General features: G+C 38.3%; 2 protein-coding genes across 2 annotated transcripts; one reads left to right on the forward strand and one right to left on the reverse strand.

The window, feature by feature from the left end:
* The first annotated feature begins 3,151 nt into the window (after positions 1–3,151).
* Positions 3,152–5,621, forward strand: LOC122049366 (carboxyvinyl-carboxyphosphonate phosphorylmutase, chloroplastic-like). The gene is made up of 6 exons (XM_042610760.1): positions 3,152–3,463; positions 3,570–3,643; positions 4,465–4,547; positions 4,644–4,668; positions 4,767–4,936; positions 5,018–5,621. The coding sequence occupies exons 1-6, from the start codon at positions 3,234–3,236 to the stop codon at positions 5,372–5,374; spliced, it is 939 nt and encodes a 312-aa protein (XP_042466694.1). The 5' UTR covers positions 3,152–3,233; the 3' UTR covers positions 5,375–5,621.
* Positions 5,622–6,369: 748 nt separating this feature from the next.
* Positions 6,370–7,577, reverse strand: LOC122038418 (U-box domain-containing protein 26-like). The gene has a single exon (XM_042598197.1). The coding sequence runs from the start codon at positions 7,575–7,577 to the stop codon at positions 6,378–6,380; it is 1,200 nt and encodes a 399-aa protein (XP_042454131.1). The 3' UTR covers positions 6,370–6,377.
* Between the last annotated feature and the right edge of the window lie 12,540 nt (positions 7,578–20,117).

Below are 20,117 nucleotides of genomic sequence, written 5' to 3' on the forward strand. Positions count from 1 at the left end.
TTTAATATTTATTATTTTTTTAGAAAAATGAATGAAGCTGGTTGCGTGTAGACAATCGATTTTGTCGTGACGTGAGAAACTTAAATCTTGGAACATGTTAAGTCACGTGCCATCCCATCGTGTCATGCACATGGTTATAAGTGCGAGTACGTTTCTTTATATTTTAGGGATCGTATCCAATCCGTCGGTCTAATTTTTTTTTTATAAAAAAATCATAAATATCTTAAATAACATAATTAAATTTAGTTGCCTAAATTTTAATAAATTTTCAAATTAAGGAAGATAGTACAAGTACCGCACAATGTCACGTTGAACAAGTTGACGATGTTAATATATAAAATGTCTTCTCAGCTAAGTAACAACAATTAACTATGCATTATCCCATAACATGGTCGCAGTGATAGAGTTAGATAAAAAAAAAGAGGATGTTCAAACAAAGAAATTAGAGCTTGTCTTTATTTTCATTGTCTCTTGGACTGCAACATACTTATAGAATATTCTAGAAGCAAGGGGTGCTCAAGCATATCCCCGCTCCCCCCTAGATCTACCACTACATGGTCGAGTTAATCATCATATGATAAATTTAAAGAAATAAATAAGGATTGATTTATGATAAAGTTGGTAAAAAAATCTTTTCATATAGTGACTTGTTCAGTGTTGTAATTAATTTACCTCTCTATATATAATTACGAGATTAATCATGAGAGCATCTCATCCGAGGTTAATGTATGACCTTTGTAAAAATAATTAATTATACATATCTTCAACTTATCTTGAATCTGGAACTATGGTGCGATGATAAAAAATAAGACCAACTCCCTAGATAACAAAGATTTAAAGCTCTGAATCGTCTATCAAGATTCATATATACTTTTTGAATTATCTAAATAGGTAGCCGTAGAAAATTTTTATTGGGCCGAATCAATCACATCCAAGATTAATAGGGTCGTAAGAATTAGAACTGTCAAATTAGATTTGAACCATTGAGTTGACCTGCCCAATCAAAAATTTTAAATTAAGTTGAGTTAAAATTGTATCAATTTATTTAAAGATGAATCTAGATGGGTCGGCCCACCTAGCCCTCGCCCCACATAGGTCGGCTCGCAATGGGCTTGGATTAGCCCGTAGATTGAGAAAAAAATCTTTAAAATTTAAAATTAAAATAAAAAATTTAATAAGCTTGTGAATTTATGATTAATAGATTCAAAGACAACTTCATCATGGTATGACATCTAATATCAAGAATATTATAGAATTCAGCTAAAAACAACCATTAACGTTTTTATTCCAGAACATATCTATTAAAACAAAACATATATTGTAATAATAAATAAATTAAAAATTTGATAGCATGCTCATGCCAAATTTGTTAGAGCACGTTATGCTGCAAATAATGCATCTGAGCATACTTATGGAATGCAACCAAATTGACTAAGATACCAGCAAAGTGACTGGAGGAATTTTTTTTTTTCTTTTCAAAGTATGATGTAATCTGTTTAATCTTTAATTAAACTTAAAAATTTTAATTATATATATATACACACGCAAATCAGATGGATGATTTTTTAATCCGTCAAAATGGCACGTCAATCTACACTGTAAATGGCTAATCTCCACTAGGGATTAATCTAGTAAGAAATGAATATCTCAATTATAAAAAAACTATTAATTATACACAATTTCTCGCAAACGTGATCCACGAGATTTGTTTCGTCGCGAAGAAAGGTGCGTTTGAACAACTTGCAATTTAATAGAAACGTGGATCGAAGAGTCACGGATTCAATTAGCCATCTAAGACGCACTCGACAAATTAAAGTTGACCCGTATCGTAGTTGCATATTTTATGTGCCGTGACGTTGTCTTATCTGATCGAGTCCTCTTGTTCCCGATCGAAGTGATTTTACCTTTGGGCGAAGTTACTTATTCTCATCAACCCTCCGACCAACAACCTTTTTTTTTCATTTTTATTTTGAATTTAACAAGTTATTTTATTAAGAAGGACGAATGCGAGGCATGTGACAGCTTCCCAACTCTGACATCGACCTCCCTTCCTTTCCCTACATCTCAATGATTGAGTCCCATTGGCATTGTTTCCGCATAATAATTTTATCAGTATTTCTTTCTCAATTATTTTATATAATTAAATAATAAAAATTCACAACATTATTAGCTTCACTTAGTGCGGTGGAGCCAGCCGGACTGGAGTCTCGTCCATGTGAGTGTGTGATAGGCAATGGGACTTATCCAGATCGGACTCACTGTGCATGTGACCCAATTGCTCGATTAGTCCTTCTTGGCGGTGGTTAATTAATTGACATTATGGATGGTTTAATTCAGCGCGGGCTAATAATGTTGTTGCTTATTCGGAGGTCTTATTTTATTCCCATGCCGAGCAACAGCCTGTCTCTTGCATGATAATCACATGCTATTAATTGTTATATAATCCATTTCTTAAAGACTGGATTAGAGTTATTAGTTTTGACTAAATTACTTCGATGATGATAAGGTCCCTTATTATTATTATTATTATTATTATTATTATTATTTATCGCATTATTGGATGCTGAATGGGCTCCGGTGCAATCATGGAGGTCCAGCGCCGAATCAAATCACGAACCCGATCTCAATCGTCTGGGGCCCGTGGGACGGTGTCGAGTCGTGACTCAAGGCGCGTCTTGAATGGATGCAGATGTTTGGATCAGGTGCCTGGCCCCTGAGCTTTCCGTCGTGCTGAGCGGTGATGGACAGATAGGTAAGGCTGCGGTTCCCACAGAGCTACTATACGTCCATGTGTGCCACTTATACTTTGGTTACTTACTTATGCCTAGACCCGCTGATTTGAGTGGGACATGGCTGGTGCATCTGTAGTGGGGCCCACGGGTATTTACTAATAGAATTTCAGGTATGGCGATGGTTTAAGGACTAGTAGTCTTCGATCCAGGTCAGCACATGCATTTCCCGCCTGGATAATTGACATTTAAAAAAATGGCGCACCTACTCTCTGCCACAGCGCGGGCTCCACACCATTCAACGGCCTTGATTAGATCTGAAAGAACACAGGCTGGCCAGAGCCGTTCGTTCATTCCTCCGCGGTGAGCGAATGCTACGAATCCTTGGCTGCTACGAGCACTATAAAATCCCGCCTCGCTTGCCTCTCTTCTTCATCGATAGCCTCTGCTTCTTCACTTTCTTCCAGATCCAATCCGAGAAGGTTTCCTCCCCCATTGGCACAGATGGCCAGCTCTCCTGCGGTAGTGGCCGTGAAGCCTATCTCCAACGGCGCCGGACCCCGGAAGACGCGGATGCACCGCCTCATTGAGGAGGATGGCATTGTGCTGATGCCGGGGATCTACGACGCGCTCTCGGCGGCCGTACTCCAGAGCTTGGGCTACAAGGCTGGATTTGTGTCCGGATACGCCGTCTCCGCCTCCCGCCTCGGCATGCCCGACATCGGCCTCCTCACGTATGCATCGATCGCCCATCTCAGATTTCCGTTCCCCCTAAATCCAAGTCTCCTCTTCTTCAGATCTATTTGCTAATTGTGCTGCGGTATTTCAATTGAATTTTAGGCCACCGGAGATGGCAGATGCGGCTCGCGCTATTTGTGCTGCGGCTCCTAATGTTGCGTTCATCGTTGATGCTGGTAATGAACTCTGCCATAAGGGGTTTTCTCTTTTCAGCAGCATTACACTACTTTTCTGTCAAAATTCTATTTTGTCCTAGATGCGCACTCCAAAAATCACAAGAATTGAATTTCACAATAAAGTAAATTTAATAAACCTGAATTCTTGTAGCTTTTGTGAATTGTAATAGCTCCCCCTGATCACAAGTATGAAAACTTGGCTCTGTTTGGCTTGTTCTTCCAACTTGGCTAAAATTTCCGGGAATTATTTGAGGCCTGGGTCAATTTTATGATATTAATTTGAACGTATCAGCAAACTCTTAAAACTAGCCAAACATTGACTTGATTAGGAAGGAAAAACAATAATTGGTAAAAGATCTATCATTGATATGTAAACATTGACGTATGCACAATTAAGTCCAAACCACTTTTTTCTTTGTCTGTTTGTTTTCTGAATTGGCATTTGCACCTTTTCTTTTATGTTTCGGATTTATTCTGTCTTTTACAGGGTAGAGTTGTGTCGTAAAGGACCTTTACCAAGCACAAACCAAAGTTCTTTCATAAGTTGATTCACCAAACACTGAACTATTTTGAGGAAAACAATTTTGACAAGGCACTTCCTATTCAAGAAATTTTGAATTGCTTCATGCCTTAATCATTCCCTGGTTTCATTGTTAGAATTGAAAGTTTGGTCTCCTTAGCAATTGTTCTATGTTAGAATGAGAAGTACACCATAAGAATTAAGTATGTGTTTATGAAAAAAAATGTATTAAATGTCCCGATTGCAAAATCCACTTGGGTTATCATTCAACTTTCTTCTTTTTTTTTTCTGAATATGCTAGATACTGGAGGTGGCAATGCTCTTAATGTCCAAAGGACTGTTAGGGATATCATTGCTACGGGTGCAGCTGGCTTATTCCTCGAGGTAACATAGAGACCGATATGCAAATTGTTTTGCTGCCTTCTCTGCTCGTGTTCTAATACCTGTAGCTAACTTTTCCTACTTTCTCATTGATTTCAGGATCAAGTTTGGCCCAAGAAGTGCGGTAAGAACAAACGACAAATTTTCATCTTTTTCTTGTTTTCTTATTGTGCTATTTGATGATTTATTTTCCCCTCTCCCTTTTTTGTCTCTGTCGATAAGGCCATATGCAAGGCAAACAGGTAATACCCGCCGAGGAACATGCTGCCAAAATAGCAGCTGCAAGAGAAGCCATTGGTGACTCTGACTTCTTCCTCATTGCTCGCACCGATGCGCGTGCAACCGCAGGCGGTCTAGCTGACGCAATTGCACGAGCCAACCTCTACATGGAGGTATCGAATTCTCGTCTCCAGTCGCATCTCATGTTGGTGTAATAACGATGAATCGGTCACTGAGTAATTAACAATCCGCAGGCAGGAGCAGATGCCTGCTTCGTGGAGGCACCGAGGAGCGACGACGAGATGAGGGAAGTTTGCAAGAAAACCAACGGCTTCAGAGCCGCCAACATGCTCGAAGGCGGTTACACACCTTTGCACACCCCTCAGGAGCTCAAAGAAATGGGCTTCCACCTCATCGTGCACTCCACCACGGCCGTCTACTCTGCTGCTCGTGCACTGATCGACGTCCTCAAAGCACTGAAGGACGAGGGGTCGAGCAGAGGCCATCTCCACAAGCTCACCACCTTCGAGGAGTTCAACGGCTTGATTGGGCTCAAAACTCTCAATGAGATTGGAGCTCGTTTTGAGAAGTTCAGCGTTCCCAAAAACTGAGAAGGCCGCCAGTAGTTACTGGATCATCTATCTATTCCTAATGGAAGCTTTTCTAAAGCATGCATCATGCATGGTAATGTTATGTCTCTTCGTTAGGCGGTGAGCTGCTTCTCCTCTGAAGGTGCTCGTTTTGTGTTCTTGTAATCTTGGGTTATGGCTGTGTTTGCTTGCATCTGTCCTACGATTTTTTATCTGTTATCGTTAAGAGTGAATAATAATATGAGAAATATGAGAATAATTTTTTATCTGTTATCATTATTTTTCATTTTCACCACCAAACAACACTACAAGGATTAATTATACTCTAAAGTCTGCCATAGTTAAGCTGCACGACCCAGAGTCCGTGATGAACAGCTAGGGTACTCCATAAAAATAGTGCAATAATTTCGCAAGGACCTACGCCACTTCCTTCTTCACCTACTCAAGATGACAGTGGACATTAACTCATCAACATTAAGATATTAAGAAGGGACAACATATTTTTGCAGACTGCTTAATTTTTAATATAATACACACACACAGGCCTGATGGAGAACAGACAGTGAATGCAGGGATCAAGAAGGCATGAATTAACCAAAGTATAAAAGAAACTAATTGATGGAGTAACATCGTTATTGTATTTACTTTTGTTATATATTCTGAACTTAAGTTCTCTCAACATGTTAAACCACAAAAACTCTCTAACTCGAGGTGGTATTAGAGGTTCTTATATATCTTAATACACCTTACAGTAGCTTGCTCTGAAGCTTTAGTCAATGGCTCAATCAACATGTAACTAGCAAATAATTGCCTCCAATTTGCATGGCACCATCTCAGTTTTTCAGATAAATCTGTCAGTGCAAGTTTTTAGACCAGGAAATATAAAAGTAAAGTGTTCCAATTTGATCATATTTTTGTAATTGATTTCCTTTTTCTTAGCTAGGAAATGGATGCAAAAAACACATTGTTAAAATAAAAATAAAAATAAAAATAAAAATAAAAATTTACATCTTATGAATTGCAGTTACAGAACCTCCTTTGTTTCGCCATTCCAAGAAGCTCTCAGCATCTTGAGCAGGGCCCTGGCTTTGGTTTTCGCTGCCGCGCCGCACTGGCTTTGCAGCAGCAGCAGCAACTGCGTCACCACGCCGGCGCCCACCGCTGCCTCCCTTGCCCCCTCCGATTCGCCGCACACGGCCAGCAGTGACCTCAGCGCGTGCTCGCTCCCCTCGTGCCCTGTTGACACCCTGAAGACCATCTTCACTAGCGCTCTCACGCCGCTCGGGTTCTCCACCAGCGCCTTCTTCCCCGCCTCGAGTTCCAGGAGGAGCTCCAGCGCGGCCAATGCCGGCGCGGCGTTGCGCCGAGCGCAGCAATTCGACAGCAGGTGCGCGACGAGGCCGTCCACCGCGCCTTGCCCGATCGCGCGGCGTCGGTTGTCCTCCGACGATGAGCACAGGACCGCCGTGGCGCGGACGGCCGCCTCCGAGGCTTTCAAAGTGCTTGTGCTTGACTTGTCGATGAGCATGGAAACTAAAATCTGCAAGACCTGCGGGGACTGGCCGACGAGCGAGCAGAGCTCGCGGGTGGCAGAAGAAGAAGCCATAACTTCGAGGAGATGGCATAGACCGATCTTGATCTCGGCATTGCCTCGGTCAAATAGGTGCACCAGCGTAGACAAAGCCGCCGCTTCCTCTTTGAGCATGTTTAGGGAATCCAAAGGAACGCCGGAGACCGACAAGCTCAGAACGGAGTTGAGCAACACTCCGGCGAACTCAGCATCGAGGACGGTTCCTCCTCCCGATTCTCGGAACAGCAGCTGAAGCAGCAGAGGAAAGAACCCAAGCTGTATCAAGCATGCCCGGCCGACGTCAGACTCCACAGACAGGACGTGTATTTTCCTGGCCGCGTCCAGCTTCGCCGACGGCGAAAGGAGTTCCTGTCTGAGCGCGATGACCGAGAAGTCGAAATCCGCGGCGTGAGGAAACTGCACGGACTCGCGGCAATCGGCGAGGAGCCACTGGTCAATAAGGTGGCGGAGCGTTTGGTTGGGGATTAATGTGGTATCGGTGAGCCTCTGCATTGAGACGGGGCACGTCCGGTTGCCGTCGGCGAGCCATTTCTCGATGCTCGGCCGGTCGTAGGTCTGGCCAGTGCTCAAGGTAACAGGATCAGTGAAGATTTCCAAGCTTATCGGGCATCTGAACAAATGAGGAACGCTCATTTCATCGACTATTTTGATTCATGCACGCCAGAATTCAGTTCAGAATCTGAAATTAATAAGAAAAGTCAAAGCCTCGAAGCTAAGAGGATAAGATGATAACGTTTTGGTCGCCGGGATTCCTAAAGACACTTTGAAATTGAAGCTTCCATGAAAAGATGGGCACCAGAATCCCTTCCCTTATGAGCAAAAGGTGAAGATTGAGTGGGGAATGTTGCAATTATTAAAAAAAACAGAAGATGTCTTCTGACCAAAGGAGAGGCAATGAGATGAGATGATTAAGTGGGGATTCGATTTGTCCAACCTTCCATGTTTCCTGGTCAAAGTGCATGCCAAACGCACAAGATCCATTTAATAACTAAACAGAGAAGAGAGGGAAAACTGTGAAAGGAGGATTGAATAAATGAGACTCACAAAATGGACAATAAATGCCGGGAAACCGGAGAGTTGAACGAAGGATTAATGCCAATGGCTTACTAAGCTCCCATCAATTGTGCCAGCTAAACCTCGAGTCATGCATTAACTTTTAAACATTATTTTATAGCACTAAACCTTTACGACATCTTTTTTCTTCAGATGTAAAGCTAGATGATGTCTTTTTTTTCTAAGTTAAATCATCTTTACAGTCGGTCAATATTCGGATATGAGTGCGACAGTATGAGAGTTTCAAATAGCAGTCAAAAAAGATCGTGATCCCAGCCATTGTTTTCAGTCGTCTAGCAGACAAACTAGTGTTCAAAGCGTTCTTGCAGTCTTATCCATGTCCTCACCTGGAATTATTAGTATCGTTCTTGCAGTTTTAATATTACTTATAAAGTGCATTTGATCGAGTACAATGAGAATTTATCCAAAGAAAAGCAGGCAGGTGCATCAAGTAATTTAGTTTGAACGTTTACCGATCGAGGAAAGATTAATTGTTAGTGGAATCGATTCCACTACGCCGTCTTCTAGATTATTATTATTATTATTGTTTTAGTGTAATGTGTTTATTAAAAAAACAAAAGCTGGATTTGTGTTAAGAAAAGTTAGTGTTGTTTAATCCGAAGTTTAGTATGGATATTAAGAAATGAACAGCATATTAAAGAAATAGCAGTCCTTTTTTTAATCGCCAAAGGAAGTTTAATTTTAGTTTTTCAATAAGTATTTTGAAATTTAATAGAATCCATCGATCATCCGTCCAGAAAAATTAAATAAACTTTTCAACAATTTGGGTGCATGACGAAATAATCTCATGCAAGTAATAGTTTTGACGCGGCCGCTATACATGACTTAAATATTCTAAAATAATTATTAAACAATTATGTATTTTTATATATAGTGTTTTGCTAAACCGAAACTTTCCAAAATACTCTACCCCACTTTCAAAATTATTAAATCACAAACCCCATGATGCTACTGTAGCAATCGATTCATTTACTTACTTTCACTTTAGGTTCTTTTTTGTATTTATAATTCTCACTTTAACTTGTATTATTCTACTTTGGTATATAATCTTGTTGTTATTTATACTTATATATTTTTATATTAGCGATACTGAGCATAGATGTAAAATATTTTACTAGGTTAATGTTACTAGTGCAATATTTATACTCATGCCTATATATTATTAATTAATATTATACCGTAGTGTAGGATATCGATTATTCTACTAGACTTTTGTTGATTATTTAGACTCATAACTATACATTAGATCATATCGTAGGGTAGGATATCAAGTATCCTATTAAACTCTTGTTTGTTATTTAGACTTGTGCCTATATATTACTGAGATCAACATATAATGTAGTTGGTAGAATGTACATTATTCTTAGATGGATTGTTATTACTTGGTTATTATTGCTTCATATACAAATACATCTTGAGTGTCCACGGGATCCATCTGTGGTAACATATTTGATCCACAATCCGTAGCTAGATAGCTACCTACACACCTTGTCTGCCCATGAGACTTATCAGTGGTAGAGTGTTTCTACCACATATAGAAATTATTCTCATATTGTGGCTGGCCACATAATCCATCTATGATAGAGTATTATATTTCTTCCTAGTTCGTATTTAGATAGTTAACTACACACTCTGTCTATCCACGAGATTCATCGTGGTAGAATATTTCTCTCACAAATAGTGACTATTTGTTTATTCTGTTTGTCCATTGGATTCGTTTATGGTAAAATAGTTCTCTAACAGACCATACCTATTTTATATATCTTGATTGTTCACGGGATTCATCCATGATAGAATGTTTCTTCCGCAGTCAGTACTTGTTATACTTATTACGTGCTTATTTTGTACATGATTTCGATGTACGATATGTACACTCGATTTATTTATTATATCTGGTTGATCAAATTAGTAGATGATTATGTTGGTACTTCTTTTTATATTAGTAAATGTCGATGATCTTATTTATATTAGTAACATTAACTTAGACTATTTTCTTTGACCTCTATTTCATATTAGTTCATACACCATCTTACTATACATCGATGGAGCTATTTGTACATGTTATCCTTTATTTTTCTTTCATTTCCAAATTATTAGGTAGATGAGCTTGCATCGCTAATAGATCACTCACTTACCGGTCCCATGTCGCTGGGAGATATTTTCTCTTGCCTTCATTGTCGTCCTTTGCTTTTATCCGTACTTTCTTCCATCAGTTGGTCTTACTTTTTATATTTCCGATAAATAAAATTTTTAGAGGTGCGTGCGTGTAAACTTTTCTTTATTCTTATATATCCACGTCGGTAAAATAGTGTTCGTACAAATATGTCGTAATATTAATATTAAAAAAATAAATCAGGAATGATTATTAAGAATGATAATTAACATATGAAGGAGATAAGATATTTATCTCGATAAACTTTATTGCTATTGGTTTTTTACTATATGTCAAAAATGTTTTAATTTCAGATTCTATTATATCAGAATGCTATGCTACAGAGGGGTATTTCCATTGTGACAATATATATTTTTGGGATGTGAGAAAAATATTTTTTAATTAATCGAACTCATCAAAATTTTTAATAAATTAAAATTGAAGAAATCGGATTGATAAAATATAGATTAATTTAATTTTCTATCTAATTAACTGAATTTTTTAAAAGAAATTAATAAAATCAAGAAAAGAAAATGAGGTCCAAAGGAGAACATGGGCTGATCATGCCACTTGACAAGGCCGTGGTGTGGTTTAGTCCATTTGGTATAATAATTAATTTATTCAATTTAATCAAATTATTTAAAATCAACTTCTAAATTCATAGGTTCATTAATTTAATTTAATTTAATGGAAGCTCACTGACACTAATGGACTCAAAATAGTTTTTACGAAAAGTATTTTGATAAAATTAAATCGACAAGAATAAAAAAAGAATAAACAATAATAAATTAGCTAAAATCTCTCTTTTAAGTTACCTTTTTTATTATTAAAGCATACTCAAATTTAGTATAGTCATTCATTATATTCAGTTGATTATAGTATATATTATTTAAACTGTATAATATAAAAAAATTTAAAAATTAATGATGACAAACAATATAAAAATTTGTAGAGTATATAATGAAAACAAAATAGCATATATGTAAGAACAAACTTATTTGTCGTTCACTTAAATAATAGCTTTGTGAGAAAATTAATAATCTGTAATTTATATATTTGACATTCATCTGCTCACCTATTTTTCAAGTAAACAAAGAGTTCCTTTTCTATCAAGAAATAACACAATTCAGTAAAGAAACGGTTATTAAGGAAAATATTTTATTTTCTATAAGGATGACTGCAGTGCTGGATTTATAAAATCTAAAAAGTTGGGTTTTATAAATTGGATGTTGGATTTAAAATAATTTTAAAAGGTAAAAAGGCATGGGCCCACACATATTAATAAATTAATTAATATGTATATTATAGGAAATGAAAATAATGATACGGTGGGCCTAATATAAATTTTTTTATTAGATTTATGATTGTAGGTAGAGATTTATAAAAGTGGTAAGTTTTTACTTTTGATACAGTAGGGATATGACACAATATGTCCTACAATAAAGTTAGATTTATAAATTTAGGGTTACAGTAACCCTAATCAACGAAAAAAATTTAATTACACAGCTTTATTTACTAAAAATATAAATAGAAATATTTGAAAATAATTTTTGATTTTCTAAAATCAAATGCGAAGAAAATTTAAATGAGCTTAATAAATATAAATTATAAATTTAAATATTTATTAAAAATTAAATTATATATTTAGAAAAAATTATAATATTCTTATTAAAATTTATAATTTTATTTTAATAAATAAATTTAATATATTTGTCTATATATTTTTATATAAATAGAATGTAAAATCTATAAATTTAATATCAAAATTATTATTTTTTCCATTTAAAAATTAATTTATGAGTTTACTAACGAATATATTCACAAGTTAACGATCCGAGTATTATGAAACTTGAGTTTTGTTTGTTTATCTTAACAAGTCTCATTAAACGAGTTCAAATAAATTTTTATCAAATCGAAATTCGAATAGCTCATGAGCGAAAAAAAAATTAAAGAGAGACAATGGAGTCAACTAGGTACAGCTAAACTCTCCGTCCCTGCTCCCCATCATCACTTATAGACCTCTAAACAAGGGCTCATAATGCATTAATCTTGTGCGCTGTTCATCTTTTCATTGTTGAGTGCAATTCCAGATCGTTCATGAAGAAACAATTGCTTCAAATGGATTCCGTAATATCAGGTGAGAACGGCGGTGGGATCCTGATAAAAATCTTTGCACCAACACCAACACAAATACCAATACTAAGGGTGGATCCAACGGAGGGATGGCATCGACGGTCGCTCCCTTTGCCGACGATGAAATCCTAATATTATGAGATTTTATTGATAGAGATAAAAAATATCATCCATTATACTATATAAAAATCATTCCTCCATATTTCAATTTCTGGATCCGCTCATGACCAACACCGTTCAAAGTCACTCGTCACAGCTTACAAGTCAAGCCCCGTAGCCCAAGTTTATTATTCCGGATCAGTCAGCGCTCCCTGACCCACTGAATCTAGTGTGCATCCTCGATCCACGATCCTCCTCCTGGTGCCTACCAACCGTCGGTCTTTGGCAATTGCTTTGCTTTGTGTTCGTTCTTTGGAGTCCTCTCTCGTCTTCTATCACTGAATAATCTCTTTTTTTGTAGCGTCTTGTGATCGAAGCAGAGCTGGTGGAAATGGAGAGAGACGAGGGTATCTTTCTCCTCTTATTTCTTCTTCTTCTTTGCTTCTCCTTGTGTTATTTCGGTAGCTTTGCGGGCACTTCTCCCCAACTCGACCATACCCAAGTCCCAATCTTGGTCACTCTGTCGAATTACCCCAAACTCCTTCGCGCCCAATGGAATACCACGATCCGCCCAAATCCTTGCACTTGGAAAGGAGTGAACTGCTCCTCCACATCTCTAGTCGCAGGACTAGACCTCGTCAGATTCTCCGGGTCCGACAGCTTCTTCGAACTCCGCCACCTCGACTCCTTGCTCTGGCTCGATCTCCAATAACACCTTCACCAGCATTCCTGAATCCTTCTTCCCCAATTGCACCAGCCTCTCGGAACTGCAACAGATGCAGGACTTGTCACACAATAAGCTCGGTGGAGGCATCAGTTAGCAGGTAGATTCAGCTCCGGTCCTTCTACATAAGAGATTCGGGTAGAAAAAAAAAGTCCAAAATAAATTTGGACTCCAACTACTTAAGACCCTAATTACATGTCTAAAAAGATAAAAATAAAAGATAATATCAAAATATTCTAAAATATGAATTTGAGCTCAATTATTTAAGGTCCTAATTACATACCTATAATACATAATACTAAAAAAAAAAATTTGACCCTCTCAAATCATGGGCCCAGGGTCATCGTCCAGTGCCGCCCTCCTCCAGGGCCGGCCCTGGGTCGATTACCTCGGAGAGTTGTAAAGTTTGAATCTTTCTTTCAATTCGTTTGATGAAAGCATACCTTCTCTTAGTAAAGCCCATGGATTGAGGGAACTGGTGTTGTCTAATAACCGTCTTGCCGGAGAAATTCCAACCGAGATTAGCCTTCACACAAACCTCACTATTTTAGATTTAAGCTGGAACCAGATATCAGGGAGGATTCCTGATGAGTTAGGTGAGCTCATCAAGTTGGTTGATCCTGTTTGCAGTCAGTGAAGATGGACTGCCGATGAGATAACTTGTTGTTAACTGTAAGAAAACTCGAGGAGGGAGTTTGAAGCCACGAGCAAGCTTGTCAGGTCAAAGAGGACAAGGGGGATTCTCAGTGTAGTTACTCTGACACTCAAGTCAAATGGAAAAACTTAATACTGATGATACAAGAACAGTGATGGACAATAGTGTTGAGCAATGGAAGAGCTTCGTGGGAAGAAATGACCTCAAATATATATGGTATTGTGATCCTTTAGCACGAGAAACGAGATAAGTCATTAAAATAAGACCAACTATATTCACAGTCTGTCATCTTTCCCTAATTAGGCTAATCAATTCTATGCTGGGAGGATAGAACCTTCACTGTACGGGCTGTACAAAGTTCTGATCAGTGATTCTTTGACAATAGTTATATATAGCGTTAAGAGAATTATCGAACTGATGGATTATTGATTATTATTCCATAGTGATAGACCTTGTGGGTTTATAGGTCTTGATGGGCCCTAGTGTTTTCTCTGCGATTATCTTAATGATATCCGACTGGACCTTCGTCCAAAGCAAGTCTGGTCTAATATACATAGGGGTGTTGAGTGTGTGAGCGGTTGAGTTAACCTTTGCTGCTTCAATCCATCTTCCTGACTATGAATTCAGGTTGGACCTTGAAGAGGAATGCCAAGTATATCAAACTCTTGAACCAACCAACGAAGCCAGTTCACTTGGAACCATATATGGAAAACGTCTGCTCGGAGTTTCATAGGAAAACCAACCTGGGGATCTCCGAGTGGCTTCTTACAAGTGCAGGACAAGCCTCCTAAGAATCGTGCCCGGCCGCCCAAGTTAATCACTTTGGGACTTTGACTGCCATGTCTCTTGGGAGTCTGATTGCCACATCCCTTGGGACCTTGACCGTTACGTCCCTCGGGACTTTGACCGCCACATCCTTCGGGGCTTTGATACCCGCGGTGAGGGCCCCATCCCATTCACCGTATCATTGGAGATACTTCTCCTTTCTTGCAATCAACTGTACGGTGAGATTCCAAATAAGTTGTCCATGGTCAAAAACCTCTAATGGTTTGCTGCCAATCAGAACCCTCTATCGATTTACTACCAATCAGAACAATGATAGCAAAAGGTGAAATCCATCAACCAACAATCCCATACGATTAGTCCCATAACCATCAGTGAGGAGTTAAATCAGAAAGGTGTAGTTGGCTAGTGTGAGAGAGGGATGCTACCAATCAGAACTTCAGCAGCACTATTGCATCAGGACTTACAAGATATGTCAAGAACACGGACCTCAGCTACAACCAACTTAACAGCAGCATTCCATCAGGCTTACTCTCATCCCCTACGGTAGAGTCCCTGGATCTGACCAGAAATCACCTCGAAGGTGCCATTCCAGTGGGTTCATCGCCAATCCTCTTCCAGTTGCGGCTTGGTCAGAATTCACTTTCTGGGACAATTCCACAAACAATTGGCAATCTCTCTAGTCTGGAGTACCTGGAGCCTTACGAGAATGATTTGAGTTCCCCGATCCCTCTGCAGATTAGCGATATCAAGAACCTGACGTTGTTGAACCTTGCATCGAATTCTATGGAAGGTGAATTGAAGAAGGAATTGGGTGATCTTCTGTAGTTGGTTGTGCCGCAACTCCAATCATGTAATGTTACAGGTACGGTTCCTGAAGAAGTTTTTAGATTCACTAACTTAAGCACATTAAATCAGAGACGGAACTCGCTCTTTGGAGTGGTTTCTTCTTAAATTGCTAACTTAAATAAGCTCTTAATCTTGGACTTGCATGGAATGAGTTCAAAGTCATTAGACATGATAGAGTACATCAATATAGATTCTATGTTGGTCGATTCATTCACTAAAGACTTGGTGCCTAAGGTGTTTTATGTGTGTATGTGGATATGCGAGCACTTTTTATGGAAGAAAAACTCATCTAGTGGAAATTTATTATTGTGGCAAAAGGGAGGTATTTACCTCGACTTTGCCAAGATTTGAACCCCAGACCTCATTGTGGAAATTTGTATTTATTGCTCTATGTTAATAAAGATAAGCATTTTGCTTTGATATAGTTAGAGACGTCAATTTAGGTTGAGCCCATCGGATTGGTCTGCCTCGTCAAATAGCAGGTTAGGTTAAAATTTTATCAACCCAAGCCCAGCGCAGACCAAAACACCTAGACCCGCGACCTGCATAAGTCAGCCCGCGATGGGCATGGGTTGACCCGCAGGTTGAGAAACATATGTAAGCCAAGTTTTATGTCAATTTATTATCTTTTTTGTTATAATTTTGAAATAAAATAGTACTTTTTTATTAAATATGAATAGTCATTTATGTCCATTTATATTTAAAATATTAGTTTCTAGATATATTTGATTGATGAAATATTTTTAAAGTAAAACATTGAAGATATGAATTTTTTTAAAAAAAATCTATGAGCTCGTGGGTTGGCCCACCTAACCCGCAACCCGCCTTAAATTGGGTTGCGTTGGGTTGAGGATTTCCTAATCTACTAAGATGACGAGTCGGCCCACACCGTCTTACTAAATAGCTGGCCCGTCATGGGCTGACCTGTCCCACCACGGGTTGACCAGTCTGACAACTCTAATTATAGTATGTACTTAGAGTTCAAAATATTAATGGAAATTTTATTTGCTTGCTTGACTCTCTTAATAAAGTATCATGATTTACTATTACTGTTGAACATTTGGTATTTGTAAACATTAATGGAAATTCTATTTGTTTGTTTACTCTCTATTTTTTTATTTTTCTTTACTGTTGTATATACATGTCGGTAAAATAACATCTTTACCCATTTGTCCTTGGGCTAATATAGAAAAAGTAAATTACTAATGACTATTGATCTTTAAAATGACAACTAATCTATAAGGAAGATATTTATCTTGGCTTCATCTAGATTCAAATCTCATATCTAAAGTTGATAAACACCATATACACTAACCACTAGATCGTCTCAAAAAAACTACTCTTACATATACCCACACTATGCTTAGTTGTCTTTCTTTTTTGCTATTGGTCTTTTACTTTATGTCAGAAATGTTTTAGATTCGGATTCTATTCGGGGTTTTTCTATCATGATGATATATACTTCTGAAATGTGAGAAAAATATTTTTTAACTAATCAAACCGATCAAAATTTTTAATAAATTAAATATCGAACAAATCAAATCGATAAGTATAGATTAATTTGATTTTCTATCGAATTAACTGAATTTTAAAGAGAAACAAATAAAATCAAGAAAGAAAAAACAAAAGGTCCAAAAGGGAATATGAACTCATCGTGCCACTTAGGTCGTGGTGTGGTTTAGTCCGATTTGGTTGCATAATCGATTTATTCGATTTAATTGAATTATTTAAAATAATTTTAAAAATTTTAAATAATAAAATAAAAAATTTAAATTCGGTCACCTCCCAAGGTAATTTAATTTAATCCAACCTCACTGACCCTAATGGATTCAAAATAGTTTTATCATAAGTTGTCCATATATTGAAAATATTCTTCCCCGGTTCCATTGCTACCGCGGGTCTTACGCAATCAATCGGATCATATGGATATTCCTTCAACACAACATAGGTCATCGAAAGGATCTTGGATGACTCACCAAAGCACGAAAGCCAGGCTCTTTCAAAAAATGAATTCCTATTTGAAGAGTGTATAACCGCATGGATAAGCTTACACTAATCCGTCAATTTTGGATCCAATTCAGGATTTTCCTTGGGAGGTATCGGGAAGGAATTGAAATGCAAGTAAAGTGAATAATCCAAGTGCAAAATAAAGAGTTAAAATATATTTTTTATATTAATAAAAATACAGAAAGTAAAGTGAAATAAAGAAAAATAAAGTCTAGTCTAATCCAATATGATTTTCACTAATGTTATAGACGCAGTCCCCGGTAACGGTGCCAAAAACTAGTTACGCTTCCGCAAGTGCACGGATACGTTGTCGGTAATAAAAGATTATCGATTCCATGAGGACTGGTTATAAGCACTAGCGATTGTTCACGTAGAATTAGTTAAACAACCGATGATTGTAAGTTAACTATTTCCTAAGAGGAAAGGGAATGGGGAAGTAGACGTGAGAACTAGCAAAAGAGAGAAAGGTTAACTTGGCTTGGGAAGAGTTCTAGGAGTTCAGTTTCGTTGTGGTGGAACCTGATGTTTCATGTTCTATCTTTTCCTCATTGTCAATCAACATGCATTCGCCGGAAGTTAAAGATGCTATCCTTAAGCACTAAATAAAGAAGATTTCTGTGAAATCCTGTTACGGTTAACCCCTGTCACTAGGGCATCTCGAGATTACAAGAATACAAATCTAATCGGTATCATTAAGGATAGAGATAGGGGTTTGGTTCGATCTCTTACTTCCTTGTGGAGAAGTTGCCTCTCCTTTCAAGGGAGTATCCTAGATGTCCGTAAACGGGTTACCCCTGTCACTAGGGCCCCTCGGGTATACGATCTAAGATCCTCTCTTTACGAAATTAGCAATTCCTACACAATCGACTAATATGACGAGATAATCTCAGTGAGTCTCATGCATATCAAATAGAAACAAAGCAAGCGAAATCATCCAATAAGTAAAGGCATAAACATGAGTCTTACATTAAACCCTATCCACAACTACTCCACTACAAGAAAATTGGGATTCTACAACACTTAAACAACAACGCTTTTTGTAAAAAACGTTGTCTATTTTTTTTTTAACAACGCTTTTAGTGAAAAGCGTTGTCTATTTCATTATTTTCTTATTAATAGACAACGCTTTTCTAAAAATCGTTGTCTATTAGTGATTTTTACAGGTCAAAGACAATGCTTCGTAAAAAGCGTTGTCTATTAGACTTTCTTTTAGTGTCTACGACAACGTTTTTTAAAAAGTGTTGTCTATTGTTAAGTTCTCATCTAAATCTTGATTAATACAAACTGTTGGATCTAAGTAAGGAGTAGAAAACCCGAACCCTTCTCCCAACTCCTATCTTCCGATCGTTTTTTTATCCCGAACCCTTCTCCCAACTCCTCATCTCACGCGGCCTTCTCCATCCAACTCCTCTCCGACAAACCCCTCTCTGGCGAACCCCTCTCCGCGAACCACTCCTTCGAACTCCTCTCCGTCAAGACAGCTCCCTGATCCTAGAACAAGGGATCTACTCCATAGATGCCGGAGAAAAATCCAAAGACATAATAAAAATAAGCATACAATCCTCAAATGAGAAGAGAGAAAGAGAAAAGATGCTTATCCAATAACGTCGAGTGATCTTCGGGTCTAATCCTTTGCTTCTGGAGTTGATGCGATGATGACGGTGATCTCGAAAGTTCGGGATAGCGTGGAACGACACCAAGGTAAATCCTCTCTGACGGCTCGCCTCCTCCCCCTGAGAAAAAGAGTTAAAAGCCTTTATATAGGCTAGGGCATGGACGCCACAAGACCCGTGCCACGACCGTGCAAAATCCGCATGACCAAGCTCTTCTTGTCTTCGAGTAAAGTGGCACGACCGTGCCACGTCTGCATGGCCGTGCCACGTCTGCACAACTGGAATCGCCACACGGCCGTGCAGGGGTGCACGACCGTGCTCTGCTTTACTCGGGTGTATCCACAATCATCGTTTTCGCTCCAAAAGTTGTCTCTGTCAACACAAAACCAAACAAAGAGCAGATCTCCCATAAAAGAGTAATAAATGCTGAATAAACGATAAGAGAGATGATCGTGCAAAGAATATATACAAATAAAGCAAGTGAATGTGCGTTAAAGCATGCATAAACGATCATAATATCTACGCACATCAAGCGGCTACGGACCTTTAACTTCTACAACATAGAGTCTGTGTTGTAGCAGTTACAAACCCATAACTGCTGCAATGTGGTCATGATTTGATAAATCATGTTGTAGCAGCATGGACTAGTGGCTGCTACAACACAGTCTTAATTAATTAAATTTCAACAACTCTTTCGGTTGCATTTAATGAGATGTAACTCTGGAAATGATGTTTCTGTTGGGATTTTCGAGCCGCAAAAACCGCTTTTGCGTTGCGGAAACCCCAAAATCTCATGCCACCGAATCCGTGCGAATATTAAAATTTTACATGTACAAGTTTTTTAAATCCTAGATCTACTTTAGATTTACATGTTTAGGAGTTAGACCTTTGATGCGAAGCCCTTCGCTTATCCCGCTCGTCCAAGGTTCGCCGGATCTCAAGGGTGTCAAATGAACACCCCTCTATGTGTATCCACACGAACAAAAGGTGGAGAAGAAATCTTAGAGTGTGCTAGCACCCTTGAAGGTTTCGGCCAAGGTGGAGGAGAGGGAGAGAAGAAGAAGCAAGGAGGAAGAAGATGAAG

This window comes from Zingiber officinale, chromosome 1B (genome assembly GCF_018446385.1).
Source record: "Zingiber officinale cultivar Zhangliang chromosome 1B, Zo_v1.1, whole genome shotgun sequence".
NCBI lineage: Eukaryota > Viridiplantae > Streptophyta > Magnoliopsida > Zingiberales > Zingiberaceae > Zingiber > Zingiber officinale.

What these genes read in the sequence shown, in the direction of transcription:
- LOC122038418 (XM_042598197.1), bottom strand. Translation starts at nt 7,577, where the DNA reads ATGAGCGTTCCTCATTTGTTCAGATGCCCGATAAGCTTGGAAATCTTC.
- LOC122049366 (XM_042610760.1), top strand. Translation starts at nt 3,234, where the DNA reads ATGGCCAGCTCTCCTGCGGTAGTGGCCGTGAAGCCTATCTCCAACGGC. An exon ending in CAGCTGGCTTATTCCTCGAG is followed by an intron (nt 4,548 to 4,643) that starts GTAACATAGAGA and finishes CATTGATTTCAG; the next exon opens with GATCAAGTTTGGCCCAAGAA. An exon ending in GAGCCAACCTCTACATGGAG is followed by an intron (nt 4,937 to 5,017) that starts GTATCGAATTCT and finishes AACAATCCGCAG; the next exon opens with GCAGGAGCAGATGCCTGCTT.